The sequence below is a fragment of the Macrotis lagotis genome, chromosome 1, assembly GCF_037893015.1.
Source record: "Macrotis lagotis isolate mMagLag1 chromosome 1, bilby.v1.9.chrom.fasta, whole genome shotgun sequence".
NCBI lineage: Eukaryota > Metazoa > Chordata > Mammalia > Peramelemorphia > Peramelidae > Macrotis > Macrotis lagotis.
In genome coordinates, this window is record NC_133658.1 from 438,899,737 (window position 1) to 438,922,498 (window position 22,762).

General features: G+C 36.7%; 1 gene segment (V, D, J or C); it reads left to right on the forward strand.

The window, feature by feature from the left end:
- Nucleotides 1–690: 690 nt before the first annotated feature.
- Nucleotides 691–1,459, forward strand: LOC141518942 (immunoglobulin heavy variable 3-21-like). The segment is given in 2 exon segments: nt 691–771; nt 868–1,459. Coding segments are annotated over 2 exon segments (459 nt in total).
- The last annotated feature ends 21,303 nt before the right edge of the window (nt 1,460–22,762 follow it).

Sequence of the window (22,762 nt, forward strand, 5' to 3'; positions counted from 1 at the left end):
TGCTACATCATTAACATTTCTCTATGCCTTTGTTAAAACTAAACAATTAAAATAAAACTTATAAAACTAGCCTTAGTTTTCAGTATCTAATGATTTCTATTCTGACTGAAAACTTCACAATTATCTCTCTCATGCTGATAGAGCATGACCTGGATATAAAGGACTTTGCATGGTGTTGGGGGCAAATAACATGAAATAGAGATTCATGAATAAGAGAATGAACAAAAAATAACCCTAGAAGCAAGCTGAAAGGCCTAGGAGTAATTGCAGAATCTGCCTCTCTCTCAAAATGATTCCCAGGGGTAGATTCAATCTCTTCTGAAGATCAAAAATGACAAAGATTTGGGGTAAGATTCCAGTTAGAGTTGACAGTAAGAAAAACTAGGAAAATATCAGAAATATAGAAAAAATATATTGAGCATTCCCTTGTTATTGAGAATAGATTGAAGAGATGGAGGTCAGTCATTGAGTCTTCATCAATGATATCTGGATTCTCAGGATTTTAGAAGAAATTCTGCTTGAAACTTCTCTCTGCAGCTCAGGGAGGGGCATCATCACACTGGGAGGCAGTGCCTCTCCTCCACACTAAACTGAGAAAGACATGCAAAGTGAGCTCCTCCCTCTGAGGATGAACATCAACAAAAACTTGCCTGCAGCTGTGGGTGAGGAGTTATCTCCTGTGGGGTCTTTATTTGCCTAAGGAACCTTACTGGAAAGCCTGCAGGATGGGGCTGGGACTGAATGGAATCTTCATTCTGATTATTTTACAAGGTGGTTTTCTCTTTGACTTGTTTTTCCATTAAGATAAATGTTCTTTAAAGTAATGTATTTGTATGACTATTGTCTTCATTGACTCTTTGTTTGCAGGAGTGCACTGTGATGTTCTTCTGGAGGAGTCTGGAGATGTGAAACAGCCTGGAGGAACTCTTAGTCTTTCCTGCAAAGGTTCTGGATATACCTTCAGTGATTATAGCATGAGCTGGGTCCGCCAGGCTCCAGGGAAGGGGCTGGAGTGGGTTTCAGCTATTAGTAGTGGTGGAACATATAAATACTATGCAGACTCTGTGAAAGGCCGGTTCACCATCTCCAGGGACAACAGCAACAACCTAATGCAGCTGCAGATGACTTCCCTTAAAGCTGAGGACACAGACCTGTATTACTGTGCAAGAGACACAGTGAGAATAAAGGTGTATGAGACCAGACCTAAACCTCCCTCAGCCAGGCCCCACGGAGCCAGACTTCAGGAGGGAACCAAGGAGACCCTGGACAATGACAGATGAAGGATGATGCTGGAATGATTTCAAGCTCTGAGTTTCTTCCCAATCAGCAGTGAGCATCTATCTTGTCTGTCTCTCTGTTTGTCTAATCTCTCTGTCCTTGAGAACCTTTTCTGGTGCTGATGCCACAGGCACAGAGAAAAGATGTCTTCTTTTAAGGGCTTACATATTTTGTTCTGATTCAGGAAATTAGGGGAATTCATTGCAAGGAGTTAAGGATAGGAGATTTGTAATTGGAAACAGATTTTGTGATCCTTTATACTGCTAAATTTTATAAAAATGTGATCTACTCCTGTGATGCAAATTGAGTCTTATTGCTCCATTGTTAAATGTAAATTCATACATCTCCTCATTCCCTCTCCCAACTTCCAATCTTTTTTCCTATTTTCACAGTCTCCTGACCCGTCTATACCCAGAGAGAATGGACAGAAGTACAAATGCCTGGCTTGTACCATCTCAGCACTTGCCCCAAGTCTCAGCCCTCCCAGCTCTCCCAGACTGTCTCTTTCTGTCTCTATCTCTTTCACTGTCTCTCTCTGTCTCTATCTCTGTCACTGTCTCTCTCTGTCTCTATCTCTGTCACTGTCTCTCTCTGTCTTTCTCTCACTGTCTCTCTGTCTCTCCTCTGTTTCTCTGTCTCTCTCACTCTGGTTGTCTTATTCTCTCTCTCTCTCTCTCTCTCTCTCTCTCTCTCTCTCTCTCTCTCTCTCTGAAAACTTTCACCATTCAAGGCCTCTCAGTCTTAAATTGAAGAATCCAGTCCCCAGAAAAAATACTTGGTGACTCATTTTCCTGAAGTTTTCAAACATGTGACAAATCAATAATTATCTAATAATTGATTCATGCATCCTCTATCATATATGGTGTTCACATGTAAAGCATGTATATCCATAGGTACACACAATATGAATTTATATACACATATATAGCACATTTGCTAATATATTTCCTGGAATATATGTATAGTCTTTCATATATACATGTTCATGATTGGAAGGAATGTGATGCTTCTTTTCAATCAGACCACTCATGTTATCAAAATTATATTTCTCTCAATTCATAAAAGATACTCTTCAGGGTATAGACCCAGTAGTGGCATTGCTGGGTCAAAAGGTATGCACATTTTTGCTGCCCTTTGGGCATAATTCCAAATTCCTCTTTAGAAAGGTTGGATGAGTTCACAGCTCCACCAAAAATGTATTAGTGTCCCAGATTTCCCACATCCCTTGCAACATAGATCATTGTCCTTTCTGAACATATTGGCAAGTCTGTGAGGTGTGAGATAGCATCTCAGAGACATTTTATTCTGCATTTCTCTAAGAAGTAATGATTTGGAGCAATTTTTCATATAATTATGGATCACTTTGATTTCCTCAGCTGAAAATTGCCATTGTATATCCTTTGACCATTTCACAATTGGGGAATGGCTTGTTTTTTTGAAAATTTGACTCAGTTCTCTGCATATTTTAGAAATGAGTCCTTTTTCAGAAATACTAGGTGCAAAAATTGTTTCCCAATTCACTACATTTCTTTTCATTTTAGTTACAGTAGTTTTGTCTGTGCAAAAGCTTTTTAATTTAATGTAATCAAAATTATCTAGTTTGTTTTGATTGATGTTCTCTATCTCTTCCTTGGTCATAAACTGTTTCCCTTTCCATAGATATGACAGGTAAACTACTTCTTGATCTTCTAGTTTGCTTGTAATATTTTTTTATGTCTAAATCCTATATCCATTTGGATCTTCTCTTGGTATAATCTGTGAAGTGTTGGTCTAATCTAAGTTTCTACCATACTAATTTCCAATTTTCCCAACACTTTATATTGAAGAGAGAATTTTTATCCCAATAGCTGGACTCTTTGGGTTAATTAAACAGTGGATTGCTGTAATCATTTCCTGCTATTGCACCTAGTCTATTCCACTGATCCACAACTCTATTTATCCTGTTTTTTATGGAATTATTTACTTCACTATGATTTTATATCTCTTTCAACAAGCTGCTGATTCATTTTACATGAAGAAGAGAAGAGAAATGGGAAAAAGAAATGAGAGTCATGCAAAAGAATTACAAAAAATTGTCTGAAGAAATCAGCTCCATTTAAAGTAAAAATGACCTAATGTAGAAAGAATGTAACTAATCAAAGAATAAAATTAACCACCTGGAAAAAGATAGCAACTCATTTAACCAACAAAGTATAATTAACCAACTGGAAAAAGAAATGCAGAAATAACTGGAAAAATAAAATGCTAAAAATTAGAATTGGACAAACTATTGATTCTATGACACAAAAATTCAATCAAATAAAATAAAAAAACTACAAAAATCAAAGACAATGCAAAGTACCTTTTAAGAAATACAAATAATCTGGAAAATAGATCCAGAAGAAATAAATTACAAATTATTGGTCTACCTGAATGTCTAAGATTGGAAAAAATGCCTTGGATATTTTCTTTCAGGTAATTATCATAGAAAACTGCTCAAATTAGATCAAGAAGGCTAAATAGTCCTTGAAAGAATATACAAAACATCTACAGAAAGTTAACCCAGAATAAAATTACAAGTAATATCATGGCCAACTTCCACAATTCTCAATTAAAGAAGAAGAAACTGCAGTCAAAAAGATACAATTTAAACAAAAAGGAAGTACAATCAGAATTACACAGTTCTTATCAGCTTCAACAGTAAAGTAGTGAAAGGCCTTTAATATGATAGTCAGAAGGGCAAAAACCTTGAGTTATGACCAAGAATTAATTACCCTGCCAAATTTAGCATATTCTGTCAGGGGAAAAGATGGATTTTCAGTGAAATAGAGTATCTCCAAAATTTTCTGATTGAAATTACAAGAAGTGAACAGAAAATTTGACTTTCAAATATCAGACTCAAGATGTGCATTTAAAAAAGGGTATAAAGAAAGGGGTAAAAAAATGCTAGTCAAGAACATTAAACTGTGTACATCCCTACAAGGAAAGATAACACTTGTTACTCTTAAGAATTGAATTTTTCTTAGAATAGTTAAAGATGAACAGCTTTGATGGAAGCAGTTCCTCTCAGCGGTTCTGAGAGGTAGGACAACTGTGTTAGACTGACTATGGACAATGTTGTCCACTTCCAGAGGAAGAAAAACAAAACAAAACACACACACACACACATACACACACACACACACCAATCCTTCAGAATCTGAAGAACATTCTATAAAAATTATCTTTTATGTATCTCCTTTCTTTAATCCTAATTCCTTATACTGAAAATAATAAATCTATAAACATGTTTATCAAAAATATGTATGTACCATGTTAACCATGTTCACCACTGTGGGGAATGGGGTAAGAATGGAGGGTGGAAGGAAATTTTGTAATTTAAAAATATGCATGAAGTATATGGATAAAAATAAATTAATGAACTAATTACTTCTTTAAAAAAAGAATAGTTAAAGTGTTGAATATAGTTGAAGAGGTTGTACTTAGAGGATGTAGATATAAATGAGAGATGAGGAGATATTGATTATGATGGTGGTATTTCCTATTTAGTTGGAGGGAGGGAGGGAGAGAACTTAGAGGGTCTATATATAAATCCAGAAGTGATCATACTTTAATAGATACCTTAGGTAAGGAAGATTGTAGCACAATTGGGTCACATTGGGAGTGTCCTTAGAAGGACTGGACATAAACAGATCATGAAGTAATCTTGCATTATGCCATACTATGGTTAATAAGGGTTAGTGTGCTAAAGTTGGAGTTCTATAGGAACACAGGATAAGAGTGTACCTGATAATTTGGCAGGAGAGGATAGAAGCACTAAGTGAAAGCTTTGAGGAACTGAGTGAGAAACTCTACCTGATACTTTGGTTGGAGAGAGTTGTAGGGATATGGATGGAGTACCATAGAGAAGAAGGGAGAGAGTGTACTTAGACTGACTGGACCTGAAAAGAACTGGAAGAGATTTTGCTGTACTTGATGATTTGACTACATTTAGAGGGAGTGTGCTTAGAGAGGAGGAGGAGTCTAAAGGGCTCATGAAATGATATGATTTTGCCTGATACTTTGGCTCATGAGGATTGTTTCTACATCAGGTCCTTGAAAAGAGTATTAATTGATTATTATTTGATGTGATATATGATGCTTGAGAATTATATTTCTAATGGGACAGTAGAGGGGAGTCTTCATAATGACCATAAGGTAATGCTACTTATCAATCAAGGAATGAAGTAATCAACTTTTGAGAAAGGTACATCTATTAGGACAATTAAAAGGAGTTCATTTGGACAGGGGTGTTATAGGTACAAGACAGGGTTAAAAGAATAGAGACATGTCAAAAAGGACTATTCTAGGAGAAGGTTAGACATTAGTGGATAAATAACATCAGGTGAAGAGGGACAAAGGTATATTATAGCAGAGAGAAAGAAGGGAGGGTATGAGCACTGAATAAATCCTTCTCTTAATAGATTTGACCGAAAGAGGGAATAATGTGTATTTCCAATTGGGTTTAAAAATCTATCCTACCCAAGTAGGTGGGGGAAAGAAAAAGAAAGGGAAGAAGGAATGGATAAAAGGTAAGCAGAAGTAAAAGTAAAGTGAAAATTTAGAAGAAAAGTTAATGGGGAAAGAGAGCAAAACATTAGGAAGGAAGGTTAAAAGTAAAGGAAAAAGTATAAACAGGGAATAATGTTTCCCTTATTTTTTTTAAAGGAGATCATAACATCAGGGATGTAACAGAAACATACCAATTGGATTTGAGTGAGGGACCTCACTTTCTCCTCCAGAGTCATCTGAGTCCAGTGGCTAAATAGGAATCAAGACAATTGGAGGTCGCCCTGGATGCAAGGCAATTGGGGTTAAGTGAATGGCTTAAGGTCACACAGCTAGTAAGAGTCAAGTCAAGAGGGCAGATTCAAATTCCTTTCCTCCCAGTCCAAGACCTGTGCTCATTCCATTATACCACCTTGCTGACCTAGATAGCATGGAGGAAAACACAGAATTAGTAATCTTTTCTTGTTTGTTTTCAACCAAGCTTTTAGTAGAAAGATGAGAAAATAGCAGTTTCCTCTTAACTGTACACTAAGACTGCACAATTCTGAATGGAGATCATACTTTCTGAATTTCTTATGACACTTGGGGGCCTATAAGTTCAGGCTCTGACCTGAATTCCAAAATCTGGAGGGAAATGGGCCAAGTGTGTGACCCAGGGCAGTGTCTGGTACAGGAGTGCAGTCCTGGGAGCCCTCTCCTCCCTCCTCCCTAGGAAATGAGAGATTCCTTCTTCCAGTTTTACTTAAATAAAACAGCTATAACCCTATCCTCCCACCTGCACCCCATTGCAAAATGGGTCAATGCCCAGACTGAGGCCCCCAAAGACTCCCAATACTGAGCAGGCAGGGGTGGACATGGGAGGTTCCCCTCGGCACCTGGGCCCCTGGGGCCCCAATGAATATGTCTGTGGAGAGAGCCCTGGAGAATCCCCTTGCCCCAGGTCCTGATGCATCATGTCTGAGGTCAATAAATTACAGCAATAAATAGTGGGGCTAGGGGGAACCTGGTGAAAAAGTGGGAGCAAGAACTAAAGGGGAAGAGGAATTCCTTCCCACTGGCAAGGGAACGCCCAAAGGACCGGAGGGGGTCCTGAAGGAATTCCCAAAGCTCTCCTCCCTCCCCCCCCACCTCCACGGAATGTCAGATTGGTGCTCCGGCCATCCTTCCCCATTCCCTGCTCCCTGCAATCAGGAGCTGTCCATTTTTAGCCTCAAAATTCTTGCTCCCAGCACAGGATTCTGGGGGTCTCCATCAGAGGGCAAAGTAAAGCTGCAGGGGACCTCAGGGAGCAGCAAAGCAGAGGGCAAAGCATTCACCACCGGCCCCACCCTTAAACTCCTAAAGGTGAAACTATGTATCGTTTTCTGATTTAAAATGCTGAAAGTGCCCCAATACTGTTACAGTACTAGGGCCTAAGTGTCACGGAGCTTCGGGGCGCCTGCTCCTGAGGTCCCAAGGCTCCGCGGCCCGCTGGCCCCCACTCCTGGCTCCCCGGCAGCTGCGCCCCCCGGGCAGCAGACTTTGTGTGTTGGGGGGTCAGTAAGTGCTGAAGGAGGGCCCGATGAGGAGACCCCTCCCTGCCTCTCCCCCTCCCTCCCCTCCCTCCCCTCCTTCCTCCCCCTCCCTTCATCTCCCTCCTCCTCCTCCTTGCCCCTCCCTCCTCCGCGTCCCTCCTCCTCCCCTTCCCTCCCCGCTCCCCCAGCCCTGCCCCCTCTCACCCCAGCATTAGTCATCTTAACTGTACATATATTTGAAATGAACTCTCCCATAAAACAGTAGGAGACAGCAAAATGAATTAAAATCCAGAATTCTACAATATGTTGTTTAGGAGAAACACATTTGAAACAGAGAGATCCGCACAGGGTAAAGGTCAAAGGTCAAAATATATTATGCTTCAGAGAAAGTGAAAGCATCAGGGTAGCAGTTTTCATCTCAGACAAAGCCAAAGCAAAAACAGATATCATTAAAAGGGATAAGGAAGGAAACTACACCATGAATTAGAGAATGGTTGAACAAATTATAGTATAATCCAGTAATTGAGGGAGAACAAAGGAACTCAGATGGATAGGGCAAGAATCAAGAGAGCAGTGTCCCATAAAGCTAGAAAGAAGAAAGTTTCAAGGCGAAAAGTGTGGTCAGCAGTGTCAAAGCAACTGACAAGACAAGGGGAATGAGGATTGAGAAAAAAAGAACCAAACACCGGATTATGTAATATAGGTGTAAAGGAGGAGATATAAATGATATGAATTGAATAAAAGAAGATGGAGCTAACAGAGAAGATCTCAGTTTTTTTAAAATTATTTTGTTAATTATCTAGTGCCTAATCTAATATTCTTTAACATTTTTAATTCTCTGTCAACCTCCACTTGAGTTCTGTAAGTTTGGAACATTTACCTCTGTCCCTCCACAAGGTCTGTGTCTCTAGATAAAAGCTAAAGGCAGACTCAAACTCTATGAAAACAACTATGAAACACTTTTCACACAAATAAAATTAGAACTAAATAACTGGACAACTATCAACTGCTCATGGATAGACTGAGCTAATATAATTAAAATGACAATTCTACCTCAATTAAACAGCTCAGTGCCATATCAACCAAACTTCCAAAGACTTACTTGCTTGAACTAGAAAAAATTTAAACTAAATTCCTATAGAGAAATAAAAAGTCAAGAATATCAAGGGATTTAATGAGGAAAAAAAATGCAAAGGAAGGCAGCTTAGCCTTACCAGATCTAAAATTATATCATAAAACATCAGTCATCAAAACTGTCTGCTACTGGCTAAGAAATAGGGTGGTGAATGAAACAAATTAGATGCAAAAGAGAGCAGGAAATGACTGTAGTAATCTGTTTGATAAAGCCAGAGACCCCAGCTTCTGGGTCAAGAACTCACTCTTCAATAAAAACTTGGGAAAACTGGAAGATGGTTTGACGTAAGGATTATACCAACATCTCATTTCCTATGCCAAGAAAAGATCAAAAATGAGTGCAGAATTTAGACATAAAATATATTATAAGCAAATTAGGAGAACAAGGAATAGTTTACCTGTCAGATCTATGGGAAGGGTAGCAGTTTATGACCAAGGAAGAGATAGAGAACATTATAAGAAACAAACTGAATAATTTTGATTACATTAAATTAAAAAGCTTTTGCACAAACAAAACCACTCTAGTCAAAATCAAAAGAAGGTAGGGAAAAACAATTTACAGATAGCATTTCTAACAAAGAACTTATTTCTGAAATATATAGAGAATGGAGTCAAATTTATAAGAAAAAAGCCATTCTCCAATTGATAAATGGTCAAAGGATATGCAAAGGCAATTTTCAGACAAGGTAGTCAAGCTTTCTATAGTCTAAATTATTACTCTAAATAATGAGTGATTAAAGAAATACAAATTAAAGCATCTCTGAGGTACCACCATCTCCCAGACTGGCCAATATGACCAGAAAGGATAATAATCTATGTTGGAGGGAATGTGGAAAATCTGGGACACTAATGCACTATTGATGGGGCTGTGAACTGATCCAGTCTTTCTGAGGAACAATTTGGAATTATACTCAAAGGACAATAAAAATGTGTCTACCATCTGATCCAACAATGCCACTACTTAGTCTATATCCCAAAAAGATCATGTAAAAGGGTAAAAACCTCACATATACAAAAATTCATAACAGCTGTTTGAAGTTGCAAAGAACTGGAAACTGAGGCAATGTCCATCAATTTGGGAATGGCTGAACAAAATGTGGCATATGTGTGTTAATAGAATACTATTCTATTAGACGTCAGGAGAGATGGGAATTCAGAGAAGCCTGGTAAGACTTGTATGAATAGATGCTGAGTGATATGAGCAGAACCAGAAGAACACTGTACACCTTAACAACAAGGGTAATGATCAATCATGATGGCTGTGTGTACTTCATCAGTGCAATGATCAGCAAAAATTTTAGGGATCCATGAATGAAAATGACATCCATATCCAGAGAAGGACCTATGACATTTAAAGACAACCAAAGACTAGTATCTTCAGTTTTTAAAAAGTTGTCTTATATACTACATCATTTTACTATCTTGAATATTTTCTTCCTTACGGTTAGGTTTTTTTCTCTCAATACATTCAATTTTGATCTATGCATATTATGGAAACAAATGTAAAGTCTATATCAGATTGTCTTCTGTTGGGGAGGGGGGAGGGAAGAAGGGGGAAGATACTGTAAAATTCAAAACCTTGCAAAAAATGATTGGTAGAAACTACTATTGTATATAATTGGAAAACAAAATATTTATATGATTAAAAATACTTTGCATGCTTTATACATGGCTCTCGAATAGGAGATACAAAGTCACATGACAAATCAGAAATTATAGCAAATATACTGTGTATATAGCATTTAAATAAAAACTCCACTAAACTGCTAAAATGGAAGGAGTTCTAGGTCCAAAAGAGGGTTCTGGAATGAGCTAGAGTCTAATCACCTTTTACAAAGATTATATTTTCTCCAATATAATCTGGAATTATATCACAAAATATTCCTAAAGAGTGCATGCATTTTGACCTAGCATTTTGTTCCATTGATTGATCTATACCCAAAAGATCAAAGAAAGTAGAAAAAAGGTTTTTTAAGTACAAATTATTTATGACAGGGAGAAATTTATTATTAAACAAGAATTAGAGTATATTACAAACTGCAAAACAAAAGATTTTGACTATACTAAATGTGAAAGTTTTTGCACTAATAAAAATCAATGTAGCCCAAATTAGAAGAAAAGCAGAAAACTGGGAAACAATCTTCACCACTATGAGTTCTAATTAAGGTCTCATTTCTAAAATATATAAAGAATTGCATAAAATTTATAAGGTTATAAGTCTTTCCCCAGTTGAGAAATAGTCCAAGATTATGAATAGACAGTATTCAAATGAAGAAATTAAAGCTATTTATAATCACATGAAAAAAATGCTCCAAACAATTATTGATTAGAGAAATGCTAATTAAAACAACAATGAGGTTTCACCTCACACCTATCAGATTGTCCAAGATGAGATAAAGGGAAAATGATGGATATTGGAGAGATTTGGGGAGAATTGGGACATTGATGCATTGTTGGTGGAATTGTGAAGAGATACAAACATTCTGGAGAGTAATATGGAACTATGCCCAAAGAACAATAACAATGCTCATTCCCTTTGACCCAGCAATTCCAATTCCAGTCCTATATGCAAAAGAAATAATAAAAAATGGGAAAAGTCCCACATATGGAAAATATTCATAGCATGTTTTTTTGAAGTGGCAAAGAATTGAATATTGAGGGAATGCTCATAAATTTGGGAATAGCTAAACAAGTTATGGTACATGAATACTATAGAATAATATTGTTCTATAAGGAAGCATAAATGGTCCAACTCTAAAGAAGCAAGGAATGTTTTAAAGGATCTGATGCTGAGTGAAGGGAGTAGAACCAAGAAAACAATGTATACATTAACAGCAACACAGTGAGATGAACAACCTTGATGGAATCAGCTCTTCCCAGTGGTACAGAGAAGTAGGACAACTGTATTAGCCTGACTATGGACAATATTATCCACATCTAGAGGAAGAAAAATAAAATAAAACAAAACAAAAAAAACCCTTTAGAATCTGTTGAACACTATAAAAAATTATCTCTTGCATATCTCTTAAACTTAATTCCTTATACTAAAAATGTCTAATCTGTAGCATGTTTATCAAAAATATGTGTGTACAGTGTTTACATGATTTTGCACTGCTGATGGGAGTGGGTTGGGAAGGGAGGGTGGAAGAAAATTTTGTAACTTAAAAATATTCATGTGCATATGAATGAAAATAAATAAATAAATATTTATTATAGTTGTTTTTGTGGTAGTACAAACAAAAAATTAAAACTGGAAAGTACAACAAATGAGGTCAATAAGTTGTGAGATATGAATGTGATGGAATATGACTACACTGTGCTGCTCTCCTTTGGGTTCATTAAAAATGAACCTGTTTACTGTGGAAGATGGGGATTGTATTCTACTGTGGAAAATAGGTCAGAGTTAGATCAGTTAAAGTAGACAATCTTTAGAACTTTGTTTTAGGTTTTACATGTACAATCATGTTTCACATATGTTCATATTAGTCATGTTGTAAATTAAGAAATAGAATTAAGGAGAAATGAGCAAGAGCATAAAAGAAATTTTAATAAGTGAATATAGTAGGCTTTACTTTGCATTCAGAATCCATAGTTTTTCTGCTTGTGGATAATATTTTCCTTAACAGATCTCTCAGGATTGTCTTTGATCACTGAACTGCTGAGAAAAATTGTTTCCATCGTAGCTGATAATCTCACAATGTGATTGTAAATGTGTATAATTTTCTCCTGGTTCTGGCTCACCTCATGTAAATTTTTCCAGGTTTTTCTGTAGTCATACTGCTCATGATTTCTTACAAAACAATAGTGATCCATAACATTTATATACACTGTAGCTTGTTTAGTCATTCCCCAATCGATGGACATTATGAGTCTTTCATAAATTTTTCTTAAATATAACTATTAGCCTTACATTTACATTGTCTTTCTCCATTTTAATTAGACCGATTTTTGTATTTGCTTTGCCTGAGATCAAGATTACTCCCTGGTTTTTTTTACTTCAACTGAAATATATTCTGCTCTAGTCTTTTACTTTTACCCTGTGTGTATCTTTCTGTTTCAATGTTTCTTATTAAGTAACATATTGTTGGAATCTGTTTTTTCACCCCCTCTGCTATCCACTTCCTTTTTAGGGGAGACGTCATCTCATTCACAATCACAGCAAAGAGTACTAATTTTGTATTCCCCTTCATTCTATCTTCCTCCTCTTTGTAGTTTTTTTATCTTTTCCCCTTATCCCTCCAACCACTGTTTTGTTTCTAACTGCTGCCTCTCTCAATCTGTCCTACCTTCTATCAACCCTCTTCTGTTTTCTTCTCTTTCCCATTTTATTTTACTTTTTTCTTTTAACTTTAACTCTACTTTCACTTTAACCATCTATTTTATTCATTAAAAGGAAGTCTCCTTTCTTCTCCTGTCTTCCCCCTTCCCCCTCCCCACTACTTTCCCTGTAGGGTAAGATTTATTCTTTTAAAAATTTTTTATTTATTTAAGACAATAGGGTTAAGTGACTTGCCCAAGGGCACACAGCTAGATAATTATTAATTTGATTTGAACTCAGGTCCTCCTGACTCCAGGGCCAGTGCTCTATCCCCTGCATCACCTAGCTGCCCAGGTAGAATTTATTCCTAAGCCCAATTAGCTACATATATTATTTCCTCCTTAAGTCTAATCATTTGACAGTATGACTTAGTCTTCTCACCCTCCCTTTTTCCCCTCATTAAAATATCCTTTATGCCTCATCATGTGATATCATTTATCTTCTAATGCTTTCTTCTCCTTTTTATAAGCCTCATTTTCATGTCTTAATTGTTTTATACCTGTCTTCTACCTCCACCCTTGCCATAATAGAATAACAATTCTCAATGATTAATTGATAAATTGACTGATTTTTAAGATACAACACATCTTATTCACTGCATGCCAACAACCTCTGTCTAAGTACCTTTCCTTTAATTGTTCCATTAGAGATACAATTCTCAGCCTTCCCAGGCAGGAGTTAAGAAGCCTGCATGAAGCTGGCATGCTCCCGGAGCTTTTCCCTAAATAAGGCTGAATGAACCATCTGCACAGACATTAAAGAAAGACAAGAAAAATACAAGATCCAAAGATGCTTTCAATGGTAGACATGGTGGAGAATCTTCAGTGAAGCTGTGTCTGGGGGCAAAGAGGAAGTAAAGCCCAGGAGGTGGGAGAGCTGGAAAGCCAGGTGAGGCTTTTAGCCACAGTGCAGTCCAGGTCCCAATCTCAAGACAACAGCACAGGGCCAGGCATTGTTTTTGTGAAAAAGCTTTTCAATTTAATGTAATTAAAATTATCCATTTTGTCTTTTGAAAGATTTTCTATCTTTTGAAATATTTTCTATCTCTTCTTTGATCATAAATTTCTGCCTTTTCCACAGATATAACAGATATATTGTTCCTTGTTCTCTTATGTGATTTATAATATCAGCTTTTATGTCTAAGTCCTGTATCCATTTCAACATTCTCTTGGTATAGGTATGAGATATTGATCTAGGACTAGTTTCTGCCATATTATCTTTCAGTTTTCTTAGCAGTTTTTATCAAAGAGTGAGCTCTAGAAGTAGAAATTTTTGGTTTTTATCAAGCAACACAATATTGCAGTCATTTGCTACTATTTCTTTTGCAACTTATCTATTCCACTCTATTTTTTAGCCAAATACCAAACAGTTTTGATGACTCATGCTTTATAATATAATTTCAGTTCTAGTATGTCTAGATCACTTTCTTTCCATTTTTCTTTAATTCTCTTGACATTTTTGACTTTTCATTCTTGCATATGAATTTAATTACTATTTTTCTATCTCAATAAAGTTTTTGGAAATTTTATTGTATTGCACTGAATATTTAATTCATATAAAATGTCATTTATTTTATATTATATTTATTCATATTATATATAAATATTTAATTCATATAAAATTGTCATTTTTATTATATTAGATATCAGCCTACCCAAGAGCAATTGATGTTTATTCAGTTAATTAGATCTGATTTTATATGTGTGAAAAGTTTTGGTTCTTTTCATAATGTTACTGAGTCTGCCTTAGCATGTAGATTCCTTAGTATTTTATCTTATCAGCAGTCACATTTTTTTTAGATTTTTGCAAGGCAAATGGGGTTAGGTGGCTTGCCTAAGACCACACAGCTGGGTAATTATTAAGTGTCTGAGGCCGGATTTGACTGACTCCTGACTCCAGGGCCGGTGCTCTATCCACTAGCTTCCCCCTGCAATTATATTAAATGGAATTTCTTTTTCTATTTTTGCCGTTGTGTCTTGTTAGTAATATATGTTGAAATGTTGAGGATTTCATATCTTGGAACTTTGCAAAAGTTGCTAATTGTTTCAAATAGTATTTTCATTGATTTTCTGTACATCTTATCTGTCAAGAATAAGAGATTTATTTCTTCATTACCTATTCTAATTCCTTCAATTTCTTTTTCCTCTCTTATCGTTAAAGTTAACAATTATAATATAGTATTGAATGATAGTGATGATTAACAGGAATCCATGTTTCACCCCTGATCTTACTGGGAATGCTGCCAAATTATCCCCATTAAAAACAATGCTTGTTAATGGTTTTGTCAAAAGACAAAATGGATAATTTTAATAACATTAAATTGAAAAGTCTTTTCACAAAAAAACCAGTGTAACCAAGATCAAAAGGAAGTCAGTAAGGTGGGTTATGATTTTTGTAGCTATTTCTCCATTTATTCCTATGCTCTCATGTTTTTAATAGGAATAAGTATTGCGTTTTGTCAAAAGCTTTTTCAAGATCTATTGAAATAAAATTACGATTTCTGTTAGATTTGTTATTGTTACGGTAGATTGTCCGGGGTCTTCTTCCCTGGACCCCCGAGTGAGCTCCTCAGTGGGCACTGCATCGGGCATCCCCGGTTTTTCCCTCCCCTGGGGATCAGCGAGGAGGGACTCAGGCAGACACGTCTTCAAGAGGCATATGTTTTATTAGGTGCAGAGGGATCCCCCGAATAGCTCAGGGCGCTGGTTAATATAGGGAGTTATTTCCGGGCTGCCACCCCAATCTGCCCCGAGGGCAGAACCTACCACCCGATTGGAGCAAGCGACACAGGCCAACCAGGCGAAGCCACTGCTCCCCTTAAGGAGCCGTGTCTTCTCTGGGTTGGTCTGACCTCACTCCCGGGGAGGTCCTATCCACCCAGGCGGTCAGGGCCGACCCCCGACAGTAGATTGTTTTCCAAATATTGAACCAATCCTGCATTCCTGGTATAAATTCTGCTTGATCACACAGTATTATCCTGGGGGAGCCTAGCCCCTCCCCCCGCGCAGCACGGGGCCCTCACTGCCCCCCGCGGCGGGCCGACCCCCGCACCGCGCGGCTTCCTCGAGGGCAGGGCCAATCCGGCCGCCAGCCACCACCCTCCTCCATTTTTTTCTCTCTTGAACTTTGCCATCCCCACTGCTCCCCCAGGTTTTATTTTTCTCCCGCTTAGCGGTGACCGATCAGTCAACTCTGCAGAAGGGGATGTAAGGGAGGAGCCCAAGAGGAGGTCGGCCAGATTGTCAGCTAAACCAGCCCTTGCAAAGGTGGAACTAAAGCCCAAAAAGACAGCTGGGAAGGCTAAATCTGAGGACAAAAAAGTTCACACAAAAGGGGAAAAAAGAAGCAAAAGGAAAACAAGCAGAAGCTACCAACCAAGAAGAGAATAAAGATGATTTGCCTGCAGAAAATGGAGAAACTAAAAATGAAGAGGTGATCGAGCTAGAAGATTTGCATATGGACAGAATTTCACCAGTATAAGTAAATACTATAGATTTAGAGATTGGAGAGATCATCTAGGCCAACCCCATCCTGTTACAACTGAGAAAACAATGTTCCAAGAGAATAAATGTGATGCCCAGGGTCATTCAAGTGGTTCCAGCCTCTGATTCAGCAGGAGAGAAAGAAACCAAATCTGAATAACATCTTATAAAAATCTTAACAATTGTCCCTGTAACCTCCCTTCTTGTACAATTCAGAGGAATATTTTTATCAACTATTTTGTAAATGCCAGTTTTTTAGTAGCTCTCTAGAAACACATTTTTAAGAAGGAGGCAGTGCCACCTCATCATATTAATTTTTTAAAACATTTAAATAATTGAAGCCAATCTAAAGTGGCTTTATTTAGAGTCCTATTTAAAAAGGGGAGATCATGTGCTGATTGTCAGATTGGTTTTTTGTTTGTTTTAATGCAACCAGAAATTAATAGTCTGTTGATTAGGAAGGTGTTTCATGTCTTGTGCATAGACTTAACATTCCATAGGCAGTCCTTACATCAAATTAAATGAAGCAGAGTTAGTAATTTGGAGTTGTGACCATGAATTTTAAAGATCTTATTTTAATTAATCTGTATCCATCTTGTCTTTCAGTATAATTGAATGGCTCCCTGGTGTTGGCTCTCCCTTTCAAAAAAAAAAAAAAAAAACCCAAAAGCAAAGTATTATCCTAATGATAACTTGCAATAATCTCCTTGTTAATATTTTATTTGAAATTTTCACATCCATAATCATTAAGAAAATTGGTCTAATACTTTCTCTCTTTTGACTCTTTGTAGTTTATGTATCTTTGCAATAGTAGTGTCATCAAGGAAATTTGGCAGAACTTCATCTATTTTTTCAAATTGTTTATACAGAATTGAAGTTAATTATTCCTTGAATGTTTGGTAGAATTCACTTGTGAATTTAACTGGTCCTGGAGATTTTTCCTTTGGGAATTCAGTGATGGCTTGTTCAATTTCTTTTTCTGAGGTAGCATTGTTTAAGTATTTAATTTGTTTTCTTCTGACCTAGAAAGTTTATAGTTTTGTAAATATTTGTGTATTTAACTTAGGTGGTCAATTTTTTTTGGCCTACATTTTGGTAAAATAGCTCTGAAATATTGCTTTAATCTCCTCATTGGTGGTGAATTCACGTAAATTATTTTTGCTACTGATAATTTGGTTTTCTTCATTTTTTAAAAAATATAATTAACCAAAAGTTTATCTATTTTATTGGGTTTTTTTTAATAAAACCAAAACTGTTTTATTTTTTAGTTAAATAATTTTCTTACTTCCAATTTTATTAATTTCACCTTTCATTTTCATAAATTTGAATGTAGTTTTTAATTGGGGATTTTTAATTTGTTCTTTCCCTTTTTTAAATGCATGCCCAGTTTGTTGAGCTCCTCTTTTCCTATTTAATTCATGAAAGCCTTTAGAGATATAATATTCTCCCTAATAACTGCTTCAACTGTATCCTATAAGTATTGGCATGTTGAATCCTTATTGTCTTGAATAAAATGATTAATATTTCTATTGTTTGTAGTTTGGTCCAATGATTTTTAAAAATTAAGTTATTTAGTTTCCAATTAATTTTAGTTGTGTCTCTCCATGGCACTTTATTGATTGAGATTTTTATTGCATCATGATCTGAAAAGTTTGCATCCAATATTTCTGCCTTTTTACACTTTATTGCCCTAGTAAGATGGCCAATTTTTGTACGTGCTATATGAGGCAGAAAAAAAAGTATATTCCTTCCCATTCCCATTCAGTTCTTTCCAGGATTTTATTATAGCTAACTATTCTAACAATCTATTCTCCTCCTTAACTTTCATCTTGGTTATTTTAGGGTTAGATTTATCTAATTCTGAGAAAGTCAGTGTAGTTTTGCAGTCTATGTATTCCTGTAACTCATTTAATTTCTCCTCTAATAATTTGTATGTTATACCATTTGGTATGTACATCTTCAATATTGAAATCACTTAGTTTCCTGTGGTATCTTTTAGGAGGATATAGTTTCTTTCCTTATCTCTTTTAATGGAATCTATTTTTACAGTTGCTTTGCCTGACATAAGGCTTGCTTCCCCTGCTTTTTTTAAATTGAGCTGAAGTATAATATAAACCTGCTTCAGCCTTTTATCTTTAGTCTTCATATATATCCCTCTGCTTCAAATTTATTTCTTGTGAGCAGCAAATTGGAAGATTCTTGTTTTTAATCCACTCTACTTTCCCCTTCAGTTTTATAAGAGAGTTTATCCCATTCACATTAACAGTTATAATTCCTAACTCTTTATTATCCTCCATACTATCTCCTCTCCATTTGTACTTCCCCCCTTTCACATTATCCATCTTCCCCAGTGTTTTGCTTCTGAATGCCTCCCTCAATATGTTTCCCCTTCTATCAGCCACCTCTCTCTTTTTACCCCTTTCCTTTTCCTTTCTTCCTTCCCTCCCTTCTATTAGTCTCTCCTTCCCTTTGCTTCCTTTCCCCTCCTTCCCTTCCCTTCCCTTCCCTTCCCTTCCCTTCCCTTCCCTTCCCTTCCCTTCCCTTCCCTTCCCTTCCCTTCCCTTCCCTTCCTTTCCCCTCCTAATAATGAAGAATAAAATAAATTCTAAACCTGAGTGTATGTGTTCATCCTCTTTGTGCCAAATTCCGTGAGAGTGAGATTCATGTTTTTCTCATCTCTTCCATTCTTTTCCTCTATTACGAGCAATCCTTTGTACTTCTTCACATGGGGTAATTTATCCCATTCCACTTCCCCTTTCTCTCCATCTTGTTTCAATCCACCTCCCTTTATGAATGTTTTTAAATTGAAAAAATGATCATTTCATCAAAATCATGGTCATATTTTGCATTTCCTGTTAACAAGTTAATTTTCTCAAGAGTAATAAGAATCTGCTCCCAGGTAGGGATATAGCCGATTTAATTTTATTGAATGACAGTCTTTTTCTTTTTACCTATTTACCTTTACATGTGTCTCTAGAGCCTCCAGTTTGAAGATCAATTTTCCATTCATCATTTCATCAGGAAAATTTGAAAATCACATATTTCATTAAATATTCTTTTCCTCTAAAAGTGAGGGCTCAGTTTTTGCTGGATCATTGTTTCCTAGTTATAATTTAAGATTCCTTGTTCTCTGGAATGTTATATTCCACAACATTTCTTCCTTTAATGTTGATACAGTCAGGTCCTATATAATCCTGATTGTGTCTCCTTATTATTTGAATTTCTTCTTCTGGTCACTTGCAGAATTTTCTCCGTGATCTGATAATTCTGAAGTTTGACTACAATATTTGTTGATATTTTCTTGTTGAGCTCTCTTTCAGCAGATAATGATGGTTCTTTCAATGACTATTTTGCCCTCTGCTTACAGGATATCAGGGCAGTTCTCCTTGACTATTTCCTAAAGAATGCTCTCATAACCTTCAGTTATTCCTAGGATTCTAAAATTATCTCTCCTGGATCTAATTTCCAGGTCAGTTGTTTTTATCAATGATGTATTTTAAATTTTCTTCTATTTTTTCATTTTTTCAATCAATTTAACAGATCCTTCATGTTTCATGAAGTCATTAGCTTCCATTACTCCAAATCTATTTTTCACAGTTATTTTCTTCATTTTGCTTTTTCATCTCCTTTTCCACTTGATCAATTCTATTTTTAAAGGAATTATTAACTTTTTTCCTTTGCCCCATTGTTTTCTTGATGGAATGACTTTCTTACTGAATTTCTTCAAGTGTATTTTTAAAATACAATTTGAAAAGATGTTTTCTTCTGTTAGTTTTGGTCACAAGATTTTAATTTTTCTCTCTCATTTCGTTTCCCAGTTTTTCCATTTTATTTTTAAAAATCCTTTCTGATATCTAGGAAATATTTCTGGAGAGGAGACCTACTCATCTTCTCCTCTGAAGCTCCATACATAGCATCCCTTCTGTCCTTTTCTGAACCCATTTCCTTATCACCAAGTTAACATTCAATAGATCCTGCTTTTCCTCTGACCTTTCTCATTTATTTTAGGACTTGTTACCAATCCCAAGAATCTTATGGTGGTGAAAGGCTTGCTGACAGACCCTGGTGTTGAGAATCCTAGAGATTTGCTTACTGGCCTAGGACCATAGATATTAAGAACCCCAAGAGGTAAGGAACTCCAGAGGCTTTCTCTGGATTGTCTATGCTGGGTTTGTCAACTGCTGACTCACTATGCCTGGGGTTGTATCTGGACTTCCCCCACTGGCAACCCAGTTGATGGGCTAGGCCAACAGGGCTGGAAGCACCAGAGGTTTTCTGTGGACAGTCAGCACTGAAAGTCATCCTCCTATACCTGAGTCTTTGGGAAAGATGAGATGGGTGGTTTCTGTGCTGTTTGTCCTGGGATTGCCCAACCCACCCTCCAAAACTCCAGGGGAACTTCTGGGAATGAAATGAAACAATTCCTATTCTCAAATTGCTTACATTCTTTTGTGGGAAAATATATACATAAATTGGAATATATGTACTATATAAAACTCTTAAATGGAAGGTACCCTCAATGGAAGGAAAGCAGAAAAGAAATCACATAGACAATCACGTGAGATGACCTTCAAGGAAGATTCTTCAGGAATCAAAGTATTAAAAGAACTGTACATTAGAAGCAGTAGTGTCCCAGTAAGAGAGGAAAGACATTGTATGAGTGTGGAAATAAGAGGAAAGCATCATTTGGAAGGAATGGGTGGAGGCTACTTTAAGTGAACTTCAATGGTCTAGTCAGTATATAAAAAAGTGACAAAGATGAGTTGGGGTCAGGTTATGAAAAAAATAATGAACAGCACACATTAGATCTTTGTGGAAATAGGGAAAATAATGTCCATTAAATATGTGATAAGTATGACTTGATACCACTTTGGTAGCCATATGGAGAGAGGAATGAAATGTGTGAGACCTGAGATAGATGACCTGAGTGAGAAGATTTTACATAAGGCTGAAAACTGTCTTAAACTAAAGTATCAAGTTTTATTTTGCTAGGAGTTAATGAAAGGGAAAAGATGTCAAAAGATAGGTTAAAGATAATAGAGGGTCAGTTAGCCTCTTTAGTCTTGGGAGGCCAAGATATATTTTGTAAGTACAGGAAAACTCAATTTAATAAACTGCTTTGAATTGTGCTTTTCCCTATAGATTGTTTGGTTATGACAGGAAAATGGAAATGTAGAGCTTCTATCAGAGGAAGAAAAAACAAAAAAGACAAGTTGATCCAGTTCAAGCTTTATCCCAATCTCACAGGTTGACTGGAGAATAATTTGTATTTTTGCCAAGCATTCTAATAGATTTTGATGAGAATTAAAGTAAAGTTGATATAACCCCCACCCCAATGTTCTTTCTCCTGCCTCTATGAGAACAGCTGGTGGCAGCAGATTTGATTGTTCTGGAAGGAGCTCCCTGCAGACTGAGGTTCAGCCTGAAGTTGGTCCCATGCTCCAGAAGATTTTAACTTTCTCCAAATGGCCCTTGTGGAAGGTCTAGGAGATCCAGCAGACTTTTTATGCCCTGTCCATTCTGTACTTCAGTTTCCCCAATTCAAAAAGGGGCATGAACTTATGTGGGCTGAGAGGTTCTAAAAGTAAACTCTGTAGGGGAGAACATTGTATTCATGATACAATATACTTCTATACTTAATCTAGGTCATTAACATTTCTCTATACTTATGTTAAGTCTCAACAATTAACACAAAACCTATCAATCCAGCCTGATTTTCAGTATCTGCTGATTTCTGCTCTGACTCAAAGCCTCACAATCTCCTCTCTCATGCCCACAGAACCTGATCTGGATATAAAGAATGATAGTGGAGATAAATAATCCACATTAATTCTAGTTCCAAAGAGAATGAACCAAAATGATAGCCCTATTAGCAAGCTGAAATGGCTAGAAGTAACTGGAGAAATCTGACAATTTCCCCCCTTCACCAGTAATTCCCAATGTAAACTCAATCTCTTCTAAAGATCAAAAAAGTCAAGCACTTGGGGTGCCTTCCCAATGAGAAAAGACATTGGGATAAGATAGTATAATATCAGAACATAAAAAAAATCAAATGAGCATTCCATTGTTATTGAAAATAGATTGGAGAGATGGGGGATAGACACTGAGTTTTCATCAATGATTCTGGATTCTCAGGGTTTTAGAAGAAATTTTGGGGGAAACTATTCTCTGCAGCTCAGGGAGGAGACTCATCACACTGGTAGGCAGCTCTTTTACTCCACACTAAACATAGAAAGTCATGAAAATTGATCTCCTCCCTCTGAGGATGAACATCAACAACTTGCCTGCAGCTCTGGAGAGGAGTTATCTCCTGTGGGGTCTTTATCTGCCTAAGGAACCCTACTGGAAAGCCTGCAGAATGGGGCTTGGACTAAATGGAATCTTCATTCTGACTATTTTATAAGGTGGTTTTTCTCTTTGGTTTGCTTTTCCATTAAGATAAATGCTCTTATTGTCTTTATTGACTCTTTGTTTGCAGGAGTGCTTTGTGATGTTCTGCTGGAGGAGTC